This window comes from Physeter macrocephalus, chromosome 4 (assembly GCF_002837175.3).
Source record: "Physeter macrocephalus isolate SW-GA chromosome 4, ASM283717v5, whole genome shotgun sequence".
NCBI lineage: Eukaryota > Metazoa > Chordata > Mammalia > Artiodactyla > Physeteridae > Physeter > Physeter macrocephalus.
Window position 1 is genome coordinate 137,052,397 of NC_041217.1, and position 19,729 is coordinate 137,072,125.

Here is a 19,729-nt window from a genome sequence, read left to right on the forward strand (position 1 = left end):
GAGAGGGGTTTCACCCCCCTGATGCATTAGAACTAGGCTTCTAAGGCAAGTCTCCTTCCAGTGCACAAAGTGTCCTCCCAATTCATTAGATTTTCATTTAGCTGAGGGCATTTTAGGTGGGCCTTTGAAGCATAAATAGGAGTTTAAATAAAAGTGGCAGGGGAATTTTATTCTAGGTGAAGGGGGTAGCATGAACAAAAGCTCAGACCTGGGAAAGCCAGAGGTGGAGAATAGGGAGCACATGTCCACAGTTCCTTATCTGCCTTCTGAAATGTAAAATGTTCTGAAACCCAAAAGGTTTCTTGTAATTTGTTTGGTGGTAACCTGACCTGAGCTGACATGAGGTTATTTATAAGTTATCCCACTGATGTGAATATTTATATTCCTATATTTCGCTGCATAGATTACAGTATGCTGCTCCAGATGCCTCTGAGCACACTGATTGCCTATTACTACCTTTCTAAAGTCCAAATAAGTTCTGAATCTTGAAACCCATTTGACCCTAAGACTTTGGATAAAGGGTTGTAGACTGTATTCTACTCTTGGTGCACGTACAGAGATGTGGGAGATTAGGCTACGGAGGTAGGTTGCAGCGGGGACCAAGGGGCAGCATGGAGTTTGGACTTTGTCAGGCTATGGGGAGCCACTGAAGGTTCTTGAGCACAGGTGTGTCTGTCTGAGAGCAGTGGGAGCAGATAAGAGCTAAGAGCAAACAGGTTTTCTCCTGCAGACCATGGCCTTGAGTCTTTTATCCCATGTGAGAAGTGCTGCCTTTGCTCACTCTATCATCCCTTCTGTTCGCTAGATGCTTTACATAACTGCGTCTCTTGGCCTTCCCAGCAGGCCTGTGCCGTAGGTATTACGTTCCCCACACCACAGAGGAGATATCTGAGGTTCAGAGAGGTTGAGTGACTTGCCCATGGCCACACAGCCAGTAAATACTGAGGTTGGGATTCAGGCCATGTTTTTGGACTGCCTCCGGAGGGGATCAGGGAGGTACTAGAACCGGGAGGAAGTGATTATTTCCAATTGAGACACGGGGAAGGGAGGTGTAATTAAGAAGGTCTTCGGGAGGAGGTGGCCTTCAGGCAGGGCCTCCAAGGGTGGCCAGGCCCTGGTTGGCCCCACAGAGAACTAGATGCAGGTGCAGAGGAGAACCTGGTGTCGACTGTGGCCCATGGTTCCCATTTTTGCCTGACTGTCAAGTTTGAAAGTGTGGTATATGTTAGGTTAATGCTAATAGTTGGCTTCTATGTGGTTTGGGGGGTCCTAATTTGGTGGCTTCTCTTTATACTTCCTAGACGCTATGGAGTTTCTTTTGCTGTAATTCTAACTTGTAAACATAGGTGGATGAAGCACTCATAGCATCCTTCTTCTTTTTTTAATGTCATCATGTCACTCCTCCTCGCTGGGGGCCAGGACGCCTGGAGGTTGCCAGGCACCTACATGGTGGTGCTGAAGGAAGAGACCCACCGCTCGCAGACGGAGCGCACCGCCCGCCGCCTGCAGGCCCAGGCCGCCCGCCGCGGCTACCTCACCAAGATCCTGCACGTCTTCCACGACCTTCTCCCCGGCTTCCTGGTGAAGATGAGCCGTGACCTGCTGGAGCTGGTGAGCTCTGTCTCTGGGCGGGCCACTTCCAGAAAGGGCTGGGCTGCCGCATGCATACAGGGGACTGTCCTGGGTGTGCCCATGGCTGACCATCAGGAGGCAGCAAGTGTTCACAGAGCGCTTCCTGAGTACCAAGCACAGTGGCTCCTGGCCTTGGGTACAGGATGCCCTTCAAGCCTGGCCATACCTCAATGGTACTTCATCTTCATCTGAAAGATGAGGAGACCAAGGTTCAGAAGGGACCACACAGACAGCCAGAGGGAGAACTGGGATCAGACTCAGTGGTCTGTCTTCTATCTGTCTTTGTGTTGGTGAACTTGCTGCCTTTGAGAACCCTACAAGGCCCTTGTCATAGGCACGAGGCCCTATGACATTAGTGGGGCCAGAGTCATTTTATAAAATCATGACTCAAGGATCCAAAATTCCTTTGAAACGGATGCTATTCAGTAGGTTCCTCCTGTAGGACGGGGAGGCTGTTCCCCCTGCAGCCCGACCCTGATGTCACATCTTTGGTGCAGGGGCAGAACAGACATGCGTAGTTGAGGACTTCTGGCCTCCCTTCTCCTCATCCTGGCCCTAGTGCTTTAAATGCATATCTTAAAAACCTTTCTTGGTGAGGTTCCCTGCGAAAAGGGGCTCCGCTTGAAGCGAGCTGATGGATGTAAGATTTGTAGCTTTAATAAAGAGGCAGAAGAGAATTTGGCAAATGCACCTTTAAAAAACAGAACAGAACAAAAAAACAACCCTTTCCTTGTTTTAGCCTCTGCTCCCTTCCTCCCAACCCGCCCCCCTCCCCTGTCCTCCTAACTTGATGAGAACACATGGTTCCCATTTTCATACTGATTCTCCGCGTGGCTGGGGTGCTTCATAGCCTCCTGCAGACACTGAGACCCAGTGCGGGACAGGGTCTTGCCCGAGGTCACACAACAGATAACCGGCAGAAGGAGAATTTAGGCCCAGGCCTCCTCGCTCCACTGTACAACTACTGCATAGTTTCATTCCATTCAGCCTACGGTGGCTGAACAACGACAGTGTGTTAAGTCCTGTGGGGACAATGACATGGATTAGACAGGGTCCAATCCCTTAGTCTAATAGCGGAAACATCAAGTTAATGCCTTCAATCAGTCTGCTCATCACCTATTTAATGAGCACCTACTATGTGCTACAGACATGAGGATGGACCACCAGCCCTTTCCCTTGAGCTCACGGTTCAGAAAGAGAGACTGAGAAGTGATGGCCAGTCAGTTAACTGGCGGATGATATGCCCAGCACAGTGCGGGGGAAGGAATCAGATGCCCACAGAGCCAGATGGCACGTATGAGTCCCGAAGGCCAGGCAGCTTCTCAGAGGGGAGACACTGCTGAGCTTCAGGCCACAGACATGTGCCCTCAAGAGCTGGGCTTTGGCATCGCACCAGCCTGGGTTCATGTACCCTTACTAGTTTGTCTAACCTTGGGCAATTTTCTTCACCCCCTGAGTCTCAGTCCCCTACCTGTAAGCTGGCATGAAAATAGGAACGGTTCTTTAAGGACCAAATGAGATCGTCAAGTATTTAAGTAGCTGCTAAGCACAGAAACTCACGGAGGTGTGGACAGGTTAAGGAAGCCCACTGCGACACTGAGGCACCCAGGGATGAGTTGCCGTGACAAGTTGATGGGCGAGGAGAGGGAATAGTGTCTTCTCTGCCAGGTGGGAGCTGGAGCTGTGGAGCACGGGCTGCCCCGGGGGAGCCGTGGTCACCAAAGGATGCAGCCACCGTGGGAACCTTGCACCAAAACAGAGAGGGAGTGAAGACACCCTCTCATCCCCCAAAACTCCTTCTGGGCCTCCCTCTGGCTGATCCCAACCAGAAGTCACTGCAAGGAGGCCTGGGTGCTGCAGTCTGCAGGGTCAGCCTCCCCACCCCTTGCAGGGTGGAGAAGGGCGGGAACGGATCTGGGGGAAACAGAATGGCCAGTGAGGGCATCATGATTTGGGCATGGAGTCCAGGTCCAGCCATCCCCGGGGCCTGGGCACTGCCTGGCTCCCCAGATGGCATGTCAAATTCAGAATCCTTCCTAAAAGGCATCCTCTGTGCTGGCGGGTGCTGGGCTCCCCAGCCTGAGCGAGGAAACCCCACACCAGGAGGGGACAGGTATGTGACTGGCGTGTGACTCGGGACAGGCTTGATAAGGTAGGTGAAGGGCTGTGGCTATGGCTGCTGTCAGCCAAATGGCTTTTGAAGCCGAGCCCCGCCTCTCTGCCTTCTGCAGGCCCTGACCCTGCCCCACGTCCAGTACATCGAGGAGGACTCCTTCGTCTTTGCCCAGAGTATCCCGTGGAACTTAGAGCGGATTCTCCCTGCGCGGCGCCAGGCGGATGAACACCACGCTCCTAGTAAGGGCCCCATGCTCCCTGCGCCTCTTCATCCGAGCTGAGGCCCTGTGCCTCTCTCTCCTCCCTGCCGACGGTCCTCACCTCCCAGGGGCGTTAGAGCTCAGTACACTCGGCTGACCCCTTTTCTGTCCCATTCCACCCAATCCAGCCCCCATGCCCTGCCTTCCTTTTGCCCCAGGTACAACGCAGAAGTCTTTTTTTTTTTAAATGAGCCCCTCTCCCACCTTCTAAAAGTTCACGTTTGCCTCTTCTTGCCATTTGGCCCATCAGGCTGCACTCAGGTGGGGAGAGGGTAAACCTGACCTTGACACCCGCTAAGGCCCACAGGTCTGGGTGATCCCAGCGCCTTGAGGACAGGACTGGACCCCATAACGGGACAGATAAGCCCTGTTTGCCACGCCCCCACCTGGTCTCTGGTCTCCTGCCTTGCCCTGCTCCTCCTCCCTTCAGCATCGCTAGGCTTCCTGGGGTTCCCTGCGTGGCCTACTCTGTGTGTCCCCTCCAGGCCTCTCCCCCCACTCTTCCCTCTGCCTGGGGTGGCCTGGCCAGGAGGAGGAGGAGAGGCCGAGGAAAGTGGCCTGGGTTTGGGCAGGGCCTTGTAGGTGGGTGGAGGTGCCATTTATTGAGCTGGGGAAGAAGGGAAGGACACCTGGTTTGGGGAGGTCAGGGGTTTTGGCTGGACCGTGTTCAGTCTGAGGAGCCCGCAGCATGAGGTCTGGAGCTCAGCGGAAAGGCAATGCAGTGATGCTCCAGGACTCAGCCAGTCCCAGGGCTGCCCTAACAAAGTACCACAAACCCGGTGGCTTAAAACAATAGAAATGTACTCTCCAGTCGGAAATAGAAGTGTCAGTGGGCCAAGCTCCTCCCAAAGGCTCTAGGGGAGCATCCTCCCTTGCCCCTTCCAGCTTCTGGTGACTGCAGCGTTCCTTGGCTATGGCTGCATCACTCCTGTCCATGCCTCCTTCATATGATCTTCTCTGTGTAGCTCTCCTCTTCTGTTTTTTTATGAGGACACATCAATGGATTTAAGGCTCATCGGGATAATCCAGGATGATTTCATTTGGAGGTCATTAACTTAATCACATCTGCAAAGACCCTTTTGCCAGATAAGGTCATGATCATAGGTCCTAGGGCTTAGAATGTGGACATACTTTTTTGGGGTGACCGTTGGACCCACTGCCCTCCCCCAGGCCAGAAGCAGACGTGCGATCCTTTCCTTCCCCACTGGGATGCCCATGGATTGTCTTACCCTCCTCCTGCTCCAGTGGCTGTGAGAGGTGGCGGGGATGGAAGACAGGAATGTGGAGTCCATCAGGACTCACAGAAGGGCTTGGCTGGACGAGGCCCCTCGGGGGCTGTTGGGTCGGAGTGGGGCAGGGTGGGCACCATGCAGATGAGTGGAGAGTGGTGCACCCGGCCAGGAGCAGACCCTTCCTTCACAGAGAGGCCACCTGGCCAAGGGCTGACGAGCACAGGCTCTGGAGCCAACTGCCATGCTCAAACCCAGACTTTAGCATTTTCAAGCTGTGTGAGCTTGAATGAGCCTCAGGTTCCTCTGCAAAAACGGGAGGTGATGACAGTCCTATCTGGGGGGCTGTGTTGGGGTTAATGCTCTTTATGCTGTAGCAAGCCTCCATCCGTGTCTGGTATAGAGTGAGAGTGCTGTCATTTCAGCCCTCCCCCTCCTCTCCTTCCATGCCACAGTGAGTTCTCGAGTAGCCACTGTGCTCCAGGCACTGTGCTAGGTGCTGGGGACACAAAGACCGACAAGATGGACTTGGTCTCTGCCCGCCCCCCGCAGAGCTTCTAGTGAAGCTTCTTCTAGTGAAGAAGGCTAATCCATTGCTTACACAGATAGCTACATGACACCGGGTAGTCTGGCTGGGGTAGGAGCTACGAAGGAGTCTGGACAGCTGCGAGCATGGAGTCAGGAAAGGCTTCCTGGGGGAAGTGACACTCAGCCAAGCCCTGCAGTGGGTATCATTAGCCCCACCAAGGGGAGCATGTCCCAGCAGAGAAACGACCAAGGACAGAGGCCCTGAGGCAGGAAGGGGTGTGGCCTGCGGGGAAGAGGCAAGAGGGTCAGGGTCAGGGGCCTCCTGGGCAGAGATGAGAAGGAGAACTTGGCTGCCTTCCGAGCTTCTCAGACGTGGCAGGGGCTGTCCTGTGGGAGAGAGAAAGCTCCCTGCTCTGGAGGGATGCAGGCAGGACTGGGCGTCCACCTGCCAGAGGCCACAGAGCTCCCTGCACTGATTCAGAGGCTGTAAGAGGCCACTCGCAGGTCCCTTTGCCCTTAGTGATTACTCCTCTTGAGGCCCCTTTTCCCCTCTGCGACATGGGACAACAGCGGTCCCACCTTGCGTGGGGGTACGAGGACGGAGCCAAGGCCTCTGAGGCTTCCGAGAGCAGTGCTGCAGCCTGGGGCTCTGCCTACTTGACCCTCTTCCTTCCTCTCCTTCCACTGGTGTCACACCTGCAGGCTCTCCCTGCTTCCTCCTGCCCCCTCCACCTTTGTCCCGTGTAGGCATCTCCCCGGGAAGTCCCCTGCAGGTCTCGTCCCATCTTGGTGCCTGCCTCCTGGAGCATCTGAACTGACCCAGCTAGAAATGATGAAGTGTAGGTGGTAGGCTTTTGGTGAATTTCCAATACTGCTGTTTTCTCTGAGGCTGTAACTTGTGTCAGTTGGAACCAGCCACCGTTGAGCCGTCCTGGCCCCTGGTGGAGCGGAGGAAGCATGCGCTTGGAGCCAGGAGGCCCAGATCCACGCATCCTCCTTGAGCCTCAGTTTCCTCTTCTGTGAAAGGAGAGGAAAGCTGACCCGCTCAGATGGCCATACAGGCCTGCTAGTCTCCTTTTACTTGTCAAATCCTGTTCTGTCTTTAAATTCTGTGGCCTCAGGTTTGGGGAGCTGTGAAAAATTTTAAGTAGGGGCTTGGCATAGTTTTTTCCATTGTATTTATTAGTTTTGAGTGTTCATATTGTTATTTCATATTAATATTAATATTATGGAGCCAGACTACTTGGTTCTCTTGTTGGTTCCCCCATCACCAGCTATGTGACCTTGGACAGCTACTTACCCTCTCTGTGCCTCACATTCCTTGTTTGTGATATAAAGATATAAAAGTATGTACCTGGAGAGGATTTGCTGAGTTGACATGTAAGGTGCTTAGAGCAGTGCCTGAGACATGGTAAACAATTTATATATGTTAACTATTACGTTAACCTCACGGTTATTCTTTCCTTTCGAACAACCCTCACCTTGGAAAGCTGGAGGTGGCCTGGTGGAGGTATATCTCTTGGACACCAGTATCCAAAGCGGCCACCGGGAAATTGAGGGCAGGGTGGTCGTCACTGACTTCGAGAACGTGCCCGAGGAGGATGGGACACGCTTCCACAGACAGGTGAGCATGTCCCTCAGGCGGGGGGGCTGCCCCCGTCCCTCATCCCCGACCTGGAGGTGATGCCACCCCCGGAGTGCCACAGCTGCACCCCTGCTGGCCTCCCCAGCTGTCACTGCCCCTGCCCTGTCATCAGTTGTGGGTGGGGACGTCTGTCCGGTCACTCACTGCTATTATTACAGGGTGGATGAGCTTTCTCACTAGGGTCTTGTATTGGTCGAGCAGGCGAACAAGTGCGACAGCCATGGCACCCACTTGGCAGGGGTGGTCAGTGGCCGGGATGCCGGCGTGGCCAAGGGCGCCAGCCTGCGCAGCCTGCGTGTGCTCAACTGCCAAGGGAAGGGCGTGGTGAGCAGCACACTCACAGGTGAGTGATGGCTCCGGATGTGCTGGTCTCTGCATCCAGACCTGGCATGGGACGGGGCTTCAGCCCAGAGAGAACTGACTCCTGACCGAGGAGACCAAGGCAGCCTCTACCCCAGAGGCAGAGTCCCCGAGTGTCAGAGTGGGCAGGGCTCCCAGGGGGCATGAGTGCCGATGGAGAAACTGAGGCCCAGAGAGGGGCAGGGCCCAGCCCAGGCAGGTCCTGCAGCTTTGACCCCTAGTCAGTGGTCTTTCTACAGTTTCACACTGCTCCCCTTTCCAGATCTTTTAAAATAGTTGCGTCTTTTGTCATGTTACTTTAGATTTGGATGTACCCTCGAGGTGATCTAAGCAAACTTTCCCCATCTTCTGCTTAACACCGGGGGACTCACTCCTTCTCATGAATGATTGGAGCCCTGGTTGGGTAGACCTACCTGGTAGAGGAACTGGCAGAAGACTTTTTCCAGACTCTTGCAGGTTTCTCCATCCAGTCACCTCTGGCAAGGTCCAGCTTAGAGCTAGGACCCTGGGAGGCCTGTGGACAGAGAAGAGGGTGGGAATTCTCACTTACTGAGTCCCTCCTGTGGCCAGACCTTGAGCAAAGGACTTTGTACTCCATACCCTGAGGGTATGGAGTGAGCCTGTTAGACAGTTGAGAAAATCAGCCCAGAGAGGGGAGGTGACTTGCCCAGGGTCACACAGCCAGAGCCAGTGACCTCGTTTGGGAAGGTGCTGGCTCTGAGTTTGACCTCCACTGCAAGCGCCCAGACCCCGGTGTCAGACGCTGGCCTCTGAGCTGGCAGAGGCAGCCATAGGCCTTTTTGAAGGGCTGGGAAGGGCTGGTGGTGCCTGCCTTGTGCTTGGTGAGTGAGCTCTGCCCTAATTCTTTGCAGTTTAGTGTACAGGTTTTTGTTTGTTTGTTTAATTAATTTATTTATTTTTGGCTGCATTGGGTCTTCATTGCTGCGCGCGGCCTTTCTCTAGTTGTGGCGAGCGGGGGGCTACTCTTCGTTGCGGCGTGTGGGCTTCTCATTGCGGTGGCTTCTCTTGTTGTGGAGCACGGGCTCTAGGCGTGCGGGCTTCAGTAGTTGTGGCACTTGGGCTCAGTAGTTGCGGCTCGCAGGCTCAGTAGTTGTGGCTCGCAGGCTCTAGAGCACAGGCTCAGTAGTTGTGGCACGTGGGCTTAGTTACTCCGTGGCATATGGGATCTTCCCGGACCAGGGCTTGAACCTGTGTTCCCTGCGTTGGCAGGAGGATTCTTAACCACTGTGCCACCAGGGAAGCCCTAGAGCACAGGTTTTGATGTTCGGTTTTAAAGGCAAGAATCAATAATCCCCTGCCCTATCAGGTGACCCTTCCTTCCTGTCCCACCCCTTTATCCACTGACCTCAGCTCAGCAGGCCAATTTCCAAAGGTCAGTGTGCAGAGGAGGGGAGGCCCGCTTGTGCCCTGAAAGGCCTTCCACAGGCCTGGCGCCCTGGGCTTGGAGGGTTTCCCGGGGAAGAGGTCCCCGTTTTGGGAAAGGCCACTAGCACATTACCTGGAGCAGAGCAGGGGCTCCACGAACAGTAGCTTTCACTTTCGTGGTCACCGCCGGTCTCCTCTGTAAGCAGATTGTTGAGGTAAAGTGTGTCAAGTCCGAGCACAGAAACATACATACAGCAGGTGGTTAATAAGTGGCAGCTGTAATCGTGCTTATTCCTCACCTCCACTCCTAATTCTGCTCTGCCCCTCCTGGTGTGAGGGGCAGCTGTCTCCTCCTAAGAGGAGCCTGGCTGTGGGACCCCAACTCCCACCTCTCCTGCAGCCCTGGGGACCTCCCAGAGGCCCAGATCCCGAAGGTTCTGAGAGGTCAGCCGGCTACACCCCCATCTGACAGAGCAGGAGCCGGAGCCTGAGAGAAGAAGCTGTCAGCTCCGGGTCCCCTGGCACACGAGGGCCAGAGCTGGTGTGAGAACCCAGGTCTCCACTGGGCCTGGGCTCCAGGCTGCACACTCGGCTCTGGGGCGGGAGAGTGCAGCCGGGGTCAAGGCATGACACCCCCCGAAGGGGCAGGGTTATCAAGTCCCACCCCCTCCCAACTCCAGCTCCAGGGCGAGGAGTCTTTTGATCCTTGACACAGTCCGAGCTGCAGTGTCCCCTTTCCCACATGGGAGGGCAGGGTCCCACAGCTGCGAGTGGGCAGTGAGGACTCACTGGAGTGTGTGTGTGTGTGTGTGTGTGTGTGTGTGTGTGTGTGTGTGTCTGTGTGGTGGGGGAGGATTACTGTACACCAGCCCTCAGAGGACGGCAACGAGGCTTGTGAAGGTCAGAGGCAGGGCAAAGGGGGCCCTTCCTGTTCCTCTGAGAATCTGACTTATCCTCTTGGTGCCTCAGTTTCCTGGAAAGGGAAAATAATAGTAAGGTTACTGTGGGGATTATGTAAATTCCCATAGTCAGGCACTTAGAAGGAGCCTGGTGCATATAAGTGCTCGGGAGTTGGCTGGTTTTATAAGTGCTGCTGTTGTTAACATGCTTCCCATGTGTATTAGTCAGCGTTGTCCAGAGACACAGAACCAACAGGATGTGTGTGTATATTTATATTTAGAAATACATACATATACCACATAGTGGGTGATTTATCTTAAGGAATTGGCTCATATATTGTGGGGCTGGCTGAAATCTGCAGGGCAGGCTGGCAGGCTGGAAATTCTGGCAGGAGTTGACGCCACAGTCTAGAGTCTGAAGGCAGTGTGCACACAGATTTCCTTCCTTCTTGGGGAACCTCCATCTTTTCTCTCAAGGCCTTCAACTGATTGGACGAGGCCCACCCCCATTATGGAGGGTAATCTGCTTTACTCAAAGTACTGATGTAAACACTAATCACATCCACAAAGTACTTTCACAGCAACACTTAGACCTATGTCTGAGCAAACACCCGTAGCCTCACCAAGTCGACAGGTAAAATTAACCCTCACGGGGGCCTCGGGGGCGGGCGTGCGGAGGGGGAGCGTGCCTCCTCATGGGTGACCTTGGCTTTGTCCTCTCAGGCCTGGAGTTTATTCGGAAAAGCCAGCTGGCCCAGCCGGCGGGGCGGTTGGTAGTGCTGCTGCCCCTGGCGGGTGGGTACAGCCCGGCCCTCAACGCCGCCTGCCAGCACCTGGCCGGGACGGGGGCTGTGCTGGTGGCCGCTGCCGGCAACTTCAGGGATGATGCCTGTCTCTATTCCCCGGCCTCAGCTCCCGAGGTGGGTGCTCCTGAAGGGAGGGGAAGGTGGCAGGTGGGCCCCTGGGGGCTTCATGGGGTGTGCTCCTGAACTGGCCTGACTTTGGAAGGACGTGTCAGAGACTGCCAGGGCCGAGCCTGGGCAGAGGAGGGGCTTGAAGCTCCACCATCCCAGTCTGTGAACAGCACCAGCCTCAACTCTCCCCTCCCCCAGTGCAGCTCCAACTCCACGCCCTGGCCCCTCTCCCTCCGAATGTCTGTCTCGTGACTCCCCCGGCCCCTTCTCCCCAATCCCATCACCTCCGTCCATCTGCTGTCCCTGGGCTGACACCATAGCTCCCTCCGCTTTCTCCCGGCCTCCCTTTGCTTCCTCTCCCAGTCCACTCGGTAAGGGCCCAGGGGCTTTGCCCGTGTCACTCTGCTGCCAGAATCCCAGGGCCTCCCCACTGTCCACCTCCCCGAAGGCCCCCTGAGGCCCTGCATTGAGGGTCCAGGTGTGTCCCAGGGGAGCTACATGAGCACAGAGATGACGCTTCTCAGCTTGAGAGGTTGACCCAGTGGGTCCAACACACGTCCATTCCTCTGACTAACGTGCAAGGGCACCTACTGGCGGTGTGGGCCCTGGGGGGACTAAAGGGAAGGAATCTCGTCCCACTTCAAAGACATCATAATCTGGGGGTGTGTGTTGGGGTCAGGGGGCAGGTGGGGGGCACACATGTGAGCCTGACAGTGATGGATAACCTTCCCCGGCTGCCGAATTTAAAATCGCATAAAGCAGACAAAACCCAGCAGGTCTTTTCCACCTTGCCGGCTCTGCTTTTCTCCTTAGCACTTATAACCACCTAATGTGTTGCATTGTTTACTGTTTGTTTACTGTCTGGGTCCCTCCCTAGAATGGAAGCACCTCGGGGACTTCGGGAATGGTGCCTGGCATGTGGTAGGGACAGAGGGCAGCACCAGGGCCGGGTGGGGCAGAGAGTGCCAGAGTTCTGCCCGGAGAGTCAGATTTCCCTCAGGAGGGGATATTTGAATGGGCCAAACAGGTATATAGGAGTTGGCCAGCCCAGTTGGCAAGGTCTCAGTCTCCCTACATCCTCTCCTTGGCTCCCCTCTCTGCCATCCACTCCCTCACCTCTCCAGGTCATTACTGTTGGGGCCACCAATGCCCAGGACCAGCCGGTGACCCTGGGGGTCCTGGGGACCAACTTTGGCCGCTGCGTGGACCTCTTTGCCCCAGGGGACGACATCATTGGTGCCTCCAGTGACTGCAGCACCTGCTTCACATCACAGAGTGGGACGTCACAGGCTGCCGCCCATGTGGCTGGTGAGTAGCTGCCCCACCGCCTCAGCCATCACGATTCTGACAGCCCCTTTGGCAGGCGGGGTCTGCGCCAGGACCACGTGTGCCAGGCTCTGTGCTGGGTATGGGGGAGTAAAGATGAGTCAGGCTGATGGTGCCCTCAAGGACGCTCCGTCTGATGGGGGAGGCAGGTGCACAAACGGAGTAGCCAGGGCTGTGTGGAAGGGAGAGGTGCCTGACCAGGCTAAAGGTCAGGGAAAGCTTCCTGGAGGAGGGATGTTTCATCTGGGGTTTGGTGAATGAATAAGAGTTTACCTGGCAAACAAAACAGCAATTGCCAAGGCTCGGAGGTGCCAGAGCAGGATGTAAGTCTTACTCTGGCCGTCTTTTAGCACGGGACTGTAGGTGGTTTAACTTCTAAAGAACAGCTTGGTGTGTCTGTGTGTGTGTGGGCGCTCATGTGTGCACCAGGAGAGGAGTCCCAGGTCGGGAAGGAGGGCCAGGCCACCACCATCTCTCACCGCCTGCCCCACGACCAGGCATTGTGGCTAGGATGCTGACTGCTGAGCCGGAGCTCACCCTGGCTGAGCTGAGGCAGAGGCTGATCCGTTTCTCTGCCAAAGACGTGATCAATGAGGCCTGGTTCCCCGAGGACCAGCGGGTGCTGACCCCCAACCTGGTGGCTACACTACCCCCCAGCACCTATGGAGCAGGTCAGCAGGATGGCAGGGCGGGCAGAATCCAGACTGGGGCTTGGGAGGTCTCAGGGCATCTGTGTGGCCTGGGCAATCTTGTCCCTCCCTCATCTGTGGAGGGAGGATTCGGCCACCGGCTCCTAGACACTGGGGGAGATTGAGTCGGATGGGCTCCGAAAGGGCTTTGCAAGGGCTTTCATGACCTGTTTTAATGGGAAAATGGATCACATTCTTTAAGGCCCATCTCCCCCCACCAGGAGCCAAAGATCTGGAGCCCTCTGTGAGCAGAGCCCTGACGGAGGCTCCCTCCCCAGCCACCCCTCCTCACCCCAGGGCCTCGTTGCAGGTGGGCGGCTGTTCTGCAGGACCGTGTGGTCGGCGCACTCGGGGCCCACGCGGATGGCCACGGCCGAGGCCCGCTGCGCCGCCCCCGAGGAGCTGCTGGGCTGCTCTAGCTTCTCCAGGAGCGGGAAGCGGCGGGGCGAGCGCATTGAGGTGACCTGTACCCTCACGTCGGAGCGTGAAGTGGGGTTCTCGCTTCCAGGCCCAGATCTGCCTGGGCCCCTTCCTCCTCTGAACTCCAGAGCCCATCTGCTAGTTAAAGCCAAATGGGGCATATCTCAGTCACGCGGTTTGGGTGCTGCAGGAGGGAGGCACACTGAGGGTTCCCGGGAGACTCTGCAGGATGAGACTGGATGGATTCCCGTGCCCGCCTCCTGGGAGGGGAGGGCCGAGTGTGTGCCAGGGATTCACTGCCTCGGGGGAGGGGAGGGCCAGACGTGTGCCAGGGATTCGCTGCCTCTGGACGCAGTGGTCTCCAGGGCCTTTTTCACTCGGATGTTCCACGGTTCTGGCAGTTGAGAAATCTTCTCAAAGCAGCAAAAGAGGGGACTTGATGGGAAGGCTGCAGAGCCTGGCAGAGATGCCATCTGGCTGCAGTGTTTTGGTGGAAGGGCAGTGCCTAGGCCAGGAGGACAAGGGGCGGGCAGGCATTTCTGTCTGGGAGCCGGTGCCTGGGAGTGTGCTTGACTGTGCACCCTCCTGCATGTGAGTGCACGTGGGAGAGGCTGAGAGTGGGTCAGGGCTGAGCAGGCCAGGTCCTTGCTCTGCTCTGGGGTCTTAGATTTCCCTGTATCTGCATTTTGAAGTCACTCGCAGTATCCAGAAGAACTTTATAACACTCAGAACCGCCCATCTGCGGAACCGTCCACCTTGGGTGGAAGTGAGCTCCTTGTCCTCAGGGGCTGGCTGGCCCCTCGTGAGGCCATTGGAGACATTTCTAGGGGCTGGGACCAGGCGCCCGAGTCAGCTCCTTCCAGTCCCCCTCATCCTGTGTTTAGAAGCCTTTTCTAAAGCAGGTTCCCGTTTCTGTCTTTGGCTCTCAGGCCCGAGGGGGCAGGCGCGTCTGCCTGGCCCACAACGCGTTTGGGGGTGAGGGTGTCTACGCCGTTGCCAGGTGCTGCCTGCTGCCCCGGGCCAACTGCCGTGTCCACATGGCTCCGCCAGCTGGGGCCGGAGTGCAGACCCAGGCCCGCTGCCCCCAGCGGGGCCACGTCCTCACAGGTAGGCGGCTGGGCCCACCCCGGGGTGAGTGTCTCTGGCTCCTGGTGCACCTGCCCGCACCCGGCTGGCCCCACGTTGGAGCCCGATGGCCTGGTGTGAAGGCCAGTGCTACCCTTTCCATCCCTGTGACCCTGGGCAGGCACCTCATCTGTCTCCGTCTCAGCCTTCTCCTCCCTAAGAGGGGCGGCGGCAGTTCCTGCTTCACTGGTTTGCTATGAAAAGAGTGACGCCTAGAGCACCAGGCCTGGGGCATCGCAGGCCTTTCCCCACAGGCAGTGCATTGAATGAGGGGCAGTTTAGGGAGTGGCTCTGAAAGTGGAGCTGACCTTGGTTTAAATCTGGCTCTGCCAGTCGTCAGCTGTGTGACCTATGCAAGTTACTTAACTTCTCTGTGCCTCAGGTGCCTCAGCAATAGAATGAGGATGATGGGTGCTAAGCATTTAGCTTGGTGCTAGGACAACATAAGTGCTAGCTATCCTGGTTATCATCCATTGCTTTAGAATCCATTCTCTGATATAGGTAACTGTGGATGGGCCACCTTGTGTCAAAAACATGCCCTGGGTAGGTAGCAGGAAGTCGCAGATGGGGACCTTGTGGGGGATCCAGGGATGGTGCCCCTCAAATCGGGAGGGGGCTGAGCTGTCCTGCTTGGAGGGTGCATGGGATGTCCTGGGGAGCGTCTGGGGAGAGGGCAGGTAGCGGGCCTGGAATAACTGGCTCAGGAGTTGATTCTTCATCGAGTATGTACTGGGGAGCCACTGAAGTTTGAGGAGGGTGACAAGGGCGAGTCACGAGTTAGGAGCTGGCTCTAGGAGGAGCAGCTGGTGATGGCTTTGCAGGGGAAAGATGAGCCCAGTCAGGTGGAGAGGCTGGGACAGGTCCAGCAGGCCACCGGCCATCTTATTGGGGTCCTGGCTTGGTGGGAAGTCCACCGTGTTCTGATGGCTGTCCACTTTGGGAACGCCCAGCAGATGAACTCCAGGGCACGTGCCAGTTCGAAGACATCGGAGTCATAGAACCCACTTAGACCTATGAAGCACATCCCAAAGAATCCCACTTTACAGCGAAGGGAACTGCACCCTGACATGCTAAGTGACTTCCCCAAGGCCATGCAGCTAACACACGGGCATTCCAGTGACCATGACCCTAACACATGCAGAGCCCTTGCCCGGTGCCAGACGCTGTTGCTGGGCTCCTCGTGCATGTCCTCACTTCACCCTTGCAGCCTCCCTTTTCATTTTACAGAGGGAAACTGAGGCTTGCTATAGCCTAGGAACACTCTCTGAGGTCTCGTAGCCAGGGGGTGTGCCTGACTCCCAAGCTCTGGAGGGAGGCCCATGTCTCCCAGAGAGACATCAAGCTCACCCGTGAACTTCTGCCTGGGTGGCTGGGTTATGGGGAGGAATACCATTTCCTGGTCCAGCATCTCAGGCCTTGGGGCCCCCTCCCCATGTCGGGGTGGAGAGGAGATGATGTTTTCCCTGAGACACTGAGGCCCAGAGAGGTTGTATGGCTTTCCTAAGGACACACAGCAGGCCAGCAGCAAGGTTGAGCTGAGAACCCAAGAGTCCTGTCGCTCAGGCTAGTAGTGCCTTTCTCCTGCCAAGACTTTGTTTCTGGGTTTCCCAGCTCCAGACTCAGACCCTAAAAAGATGGAGACTGAATGGGGTGGGGAGGAGAGACAGAGGGTCCCTTAGCATCCAGGTGTTTGAGCCGGCCCTCCTCTTCCCCAGGCTGCAGCTCCCACTGGGAGGTGGAGGACCTTGACACCCCCAAGCGGCCTGTGCTGAGGCCACGGGGTCAGCCTGACCAGTGTGTGGGCCACAAGGAGGCCAGCATCCACGCTTCCTGCTGTCACGCGCCGGGTCTGGAGTGCAAAGTCAGGGAGCACGGGATCCCGGGCCCTGCAGAGAAGGTGAAGGGGCTCTGGGGGTCGGGATGGGAGCCGGATGCCGCGTGGGGTGGCACGTGTCCATCCTGTGCAGCTTTTCTGTGTCAGTGTTTGTGTCACCACCATACCCTCACATATCTGGGGAGTAGGCTTGTGGGGTGGGTGCTGTCAGCAGCTTTTGCAGCTGTGTGGACAGCACCTGTGTGTGTGTGTGTGTGTGTGTGTGTGTGTGTGTGTGTGTGTGTGTGTGTCGCTGGGCCAGTTTTTGCTTTTGTCCAGCTTAGTGAGATTTGCTGTTGGGGCATGCTTCCCCCGCTTCGGAAGAATATGTGTAAATATGGCATAAGAAAAGCAGTCCACACACATTCACTGATTAATCCACTTAACACATCTGCTGGGAGGATGACTCAGCCATGACCCAGAGGACGGGACACCTGAGCTGAGCGCTGCAGTTGGAGGGGTGGCTAGTGGGGCCGGCGAGGTGAGGAAGGGCTTGCAGAGAGGGGAGGCACGCTGGGGGACTGGGGCGTGAGAGGCCCTCAGAAACTGCCAGTGCAGACCGCAACCTCCCTACGGCTTCTCTATAAGTGTCCTTTTAAAAGCCACAGGGAGCTTCTTAAAAGGAAGCCCCGGGGAGTCCACTCTCCTGCCTCAGAAGAGGTTTTTAAGAGCAAGTCTGTGGTGATTGTGGTCTGGATGCTGCATTTCTCGAGGGCAAGGGCTGTCTCAGGTCCACTTGCTCAGCATGTGTTGAGGCCTCTGGCATTCCAGGCACCATTCCCGGCGGTGGAGATACAAACCTGACAAGTTCTCCTGGGGCGTCTTTTCTAGTGGGATGACAGTAAACGAATGAGTAATATTACAGCATACTTAGAAGATGCTGTGGAGAAAAGTAAGGCAGGGAAGAGAATGGGGAGGGGGAGTTCAGGAGAGGCCTCACTAAGAAGGTGGGGGACATGACAGGGAACAGTGTTCCAGGCAGAGGGAACAGCCGCGGCAAAGGCGCACCAGGAACAGCCAGAGGGCCAGTGAGGTGGGAACCGAGTTGGGGGGGAACCAGAGACAGGGTTCAGGTGGGGCCTGAGGGCCACAGGAAGGACTTTGGTGTTTGCTCGAGTGAGCTGGGAGCCACTCAGGATTCTGAGCCTGGGGTGGGGGGAGGGGAACGGGTATCTGACCTGGGTGTGAGCGGGTTCGTTCTGGCCGCTGCGCCATGAAGCCTGCAGGGAAGGGGGCAGAAGCAGGGAGGCCTGCTATAGGCAGGTGGACAGCTACGGTGACTGTCCAGGCCCGGGGGGCGGAGGCTCAGCCAGGGCAGGAGCGTGGAGGATGCTAGGGCCTGAAGGAGGAGCCCACAGACCTGAGGGACTGGACGTGGTGGGAGCAGCGGAGGGGCATCCCAGGCTTGGCTTTGCCGCTGGCCAGGATGGGAAGCGCTGTGGGAAGCATGGTGTCGGGGGAAGATGAGGAGTCCGTGTCGGCATGGCAGACATTGGCCTGTGCCCTCCCGGCCTGGCTCACAGTGTGCCGGGCCATACGTGCGCTCTCCTTCGTCCCCTGGCCCTGGCAGGTCACCGTGGCCTGCGAGGGAGGCTGGACGCTGACCGGCTGCGGGACCCTCCCCGGAGCCTGCCCCACCCTGGGGGCCTACGCGGTGGACAACACGTGTGTGGTGAGGGGCCGGGACATCGGAGCAGGAGGCAGGACGGGCGAGGAGGCCGCCGTGGCCGTCGCCATCTGCTGCCGGAGCCGGCCCTCAGGGGAGCAGGCCTCCCAGGAGGCCCAGTGACCGCCCTGCCCAGGACGCATGCATGGGGAAGGGGCCAGGGCCTGGGGGCCGTGGTCTCGGGCCTCGGCTGAGCTTTGAAGTGGTTCCTCCTTCCCCCTTCTTCAGCCTGGACCCCAGGGAAGAGGATACCTCTTGCTTCTGGAGCTCTCGCGCTGGCACTCGGGGTTTGCCGGCTCCCCACCTGGGAGAACCCCAGCTCTCGGCCTGGATCACCCCTTCCCAGGCCTGAACTGCATGGGAGGCTGAGTGAGTAGGGCTGCAGGTGCCGGGCAGCCCCTCCCTCGCTGTGGGCCTGGGTCCACATGCCACCGTTAACGCTGGTCAGGCTGTGCTCAGCTTCCTGCCAGCCGCTCCCAAGATGCCAACACTGTGGGTAGAATTACTTTTATTGAGCAGTCAGTCAGTCCTCAGGCCTCCATGCAGGAGGTGGTCATCCTCCTGTGGGTAGGCAGGGAGGCGCTTGAGGGCTGGAAGGGGCCAAATATTGGTCAGGGGAAGTGAAAGGTGGAGATGGCCCCTCACCTCCTGCCCTCTTTAGGGGACGCCCCGTTGGGCTCCCGAATTAGTGGAGGATCAGTTTTCCATGCCTCTGGGGGTGCAGGGTGGCACTGACGAGGGGTGACGCTCCCCCAGATGTGGTCAACGTTTCAAAGTGTCCAAAGGGCTTCTCCACCCACCTTCTCACAGAGTTTCAGAGTAGCCCTGGGGCAAAGGCAGGGCCTATATTCATACCCATTGGATAGATGAGGATGTTGAGGCCCGAAGCATGAGCCCAGGGTCAGCTGCCAAGATGCCTTGGTTCAAGTCCTTGCTCTTTAGAGAGATCTCCATCAGTTCGGTGATCTCCACGGCCCCTCTCAGTCCTGCTGTTAACACTCACCTCCCGAAGACAGCTTGTTGACAAAATTCCTAGCTCTTGTACCCACCAGCGGCATGACGGATGCAGCCAGATGTGTCCCAGGTGATCACGGGGCCGTGCCTTTGTTTCTCCCAGCTGCCCTCACCTGGCCTGGTCCCGGCTTTGCAGTCCACCTGGCATCAGCCTGCAGGGGGACATCACCCCAGGGCTGACTCTTCAGTTCCCAGTGGAGGGCCATGTGCTCCATCCACCCTCTCACCCAGTCCTGGCACCTATCCTGCACAGTACACACTGTCATCCCCACTTCAGGAGGAAACTGGGAAGCAGGGATGGGGGGTGGGTGCCCGCCATTCACACAGACAAGAAGTGAGGTGGTGCCAGGGTATAAACCCAGATTTGTCCCTAAAGCCAAGGCTCTTTTTACTGCACCAGGTTGGGCCCCCCACCTCTATAATAACAGAGGCTCATCAGGGAACACAGACCTGGGGTAGCCCTGTGAGCAAGGACAGAAAACTGGGCAAAAGGCACTGGCCGATTCACGGGGACCTGAGTGGAGAGGCCTTTGGAGGGATGCAGGGATGGAGGGGGAAGGGGAGAAGGGGGAGGTGCAACTCTCCCTCCTTGAGCTCCCCTACCCCCAGCCCCACCTAAGCAAACAAACACGCATTTATCTTTTTGGT

General features: G+C 57.0%; 1 protein-coding gene across 6 annotated transcripts; it reads left to right on the plus strand.

Annotated features, from left to right (window-relative positions):
* Nucleotides 1-1,399: 1,399 nt before the first annotated feature.
* On the plus strand, nt 1,400-18,363 carry PCSK9 (proprotein convertase subtilisin/kexin type 9). Of its 6 annotated transcripts, none has more exons than XM_055083964.1 (11): nt 1,400-1,611; nt 3,864-3,987; nt 7,255-7,388; nt 7,608-7,752; nt 10,778-10,974; nt 12,093-12,276; nt 12,792-12,965; nt 13,294-13,442; nt 14,333-14,510; nt 16,244-16,425; nt 17,972-18,363. In XM_055083964.1, the coding sequence occupies exons 1-11, from the start codon at nt 1,447-1,449 to the stop codon at nt 18,188-18,190; spliced, it is 1,851 nt and encodes a 616-aa protein (XP_054939939.1). In that variant the 5' UTR covers nt 1,400-1,446; the 3' UTR covers nt 18,191-18,363. The 6 variants fall into 6 exon arrangements, with proteins under 6 accessions (XP_054939939.1, XP_054939938.1, XP_028343989.2 ...); XM_055083963.1 differs by having other exon boundaries at nt 7,611-7,752; nt 14,291-14,510; XM_028488188.2 differs by having other exon boundaries at nt 7,611-7,752.
* Nucleotides 18,364-19,729: the final 1,366 nt, after the last annotated feature.

Bases quoted from the DNA above. Each gene is read 5' to 3' on its own strand.
- PCSK9 (XM_055083963.1), top strand. From the start codon at position 1,447: ATGGTGGTGCTGAAGGAAGAGACCCACCGCTCGCAGACGGAGCGCACC. The intron at 7,389-7,610 runs GTGAGCATGTCC...TTGGTCGAGCAG, and splicing joins GGACACGCTTCCACAGACAG to GCGAACAAGTGCGACAGCCA. The intron at 13,443-14,290 runs GTGACCTGTACC...TGTGTTTAGAAG, and splicing joins GGCGGGGCGAGCGCATTGAG to CCTTTTCTAAAGCAGGTTCC.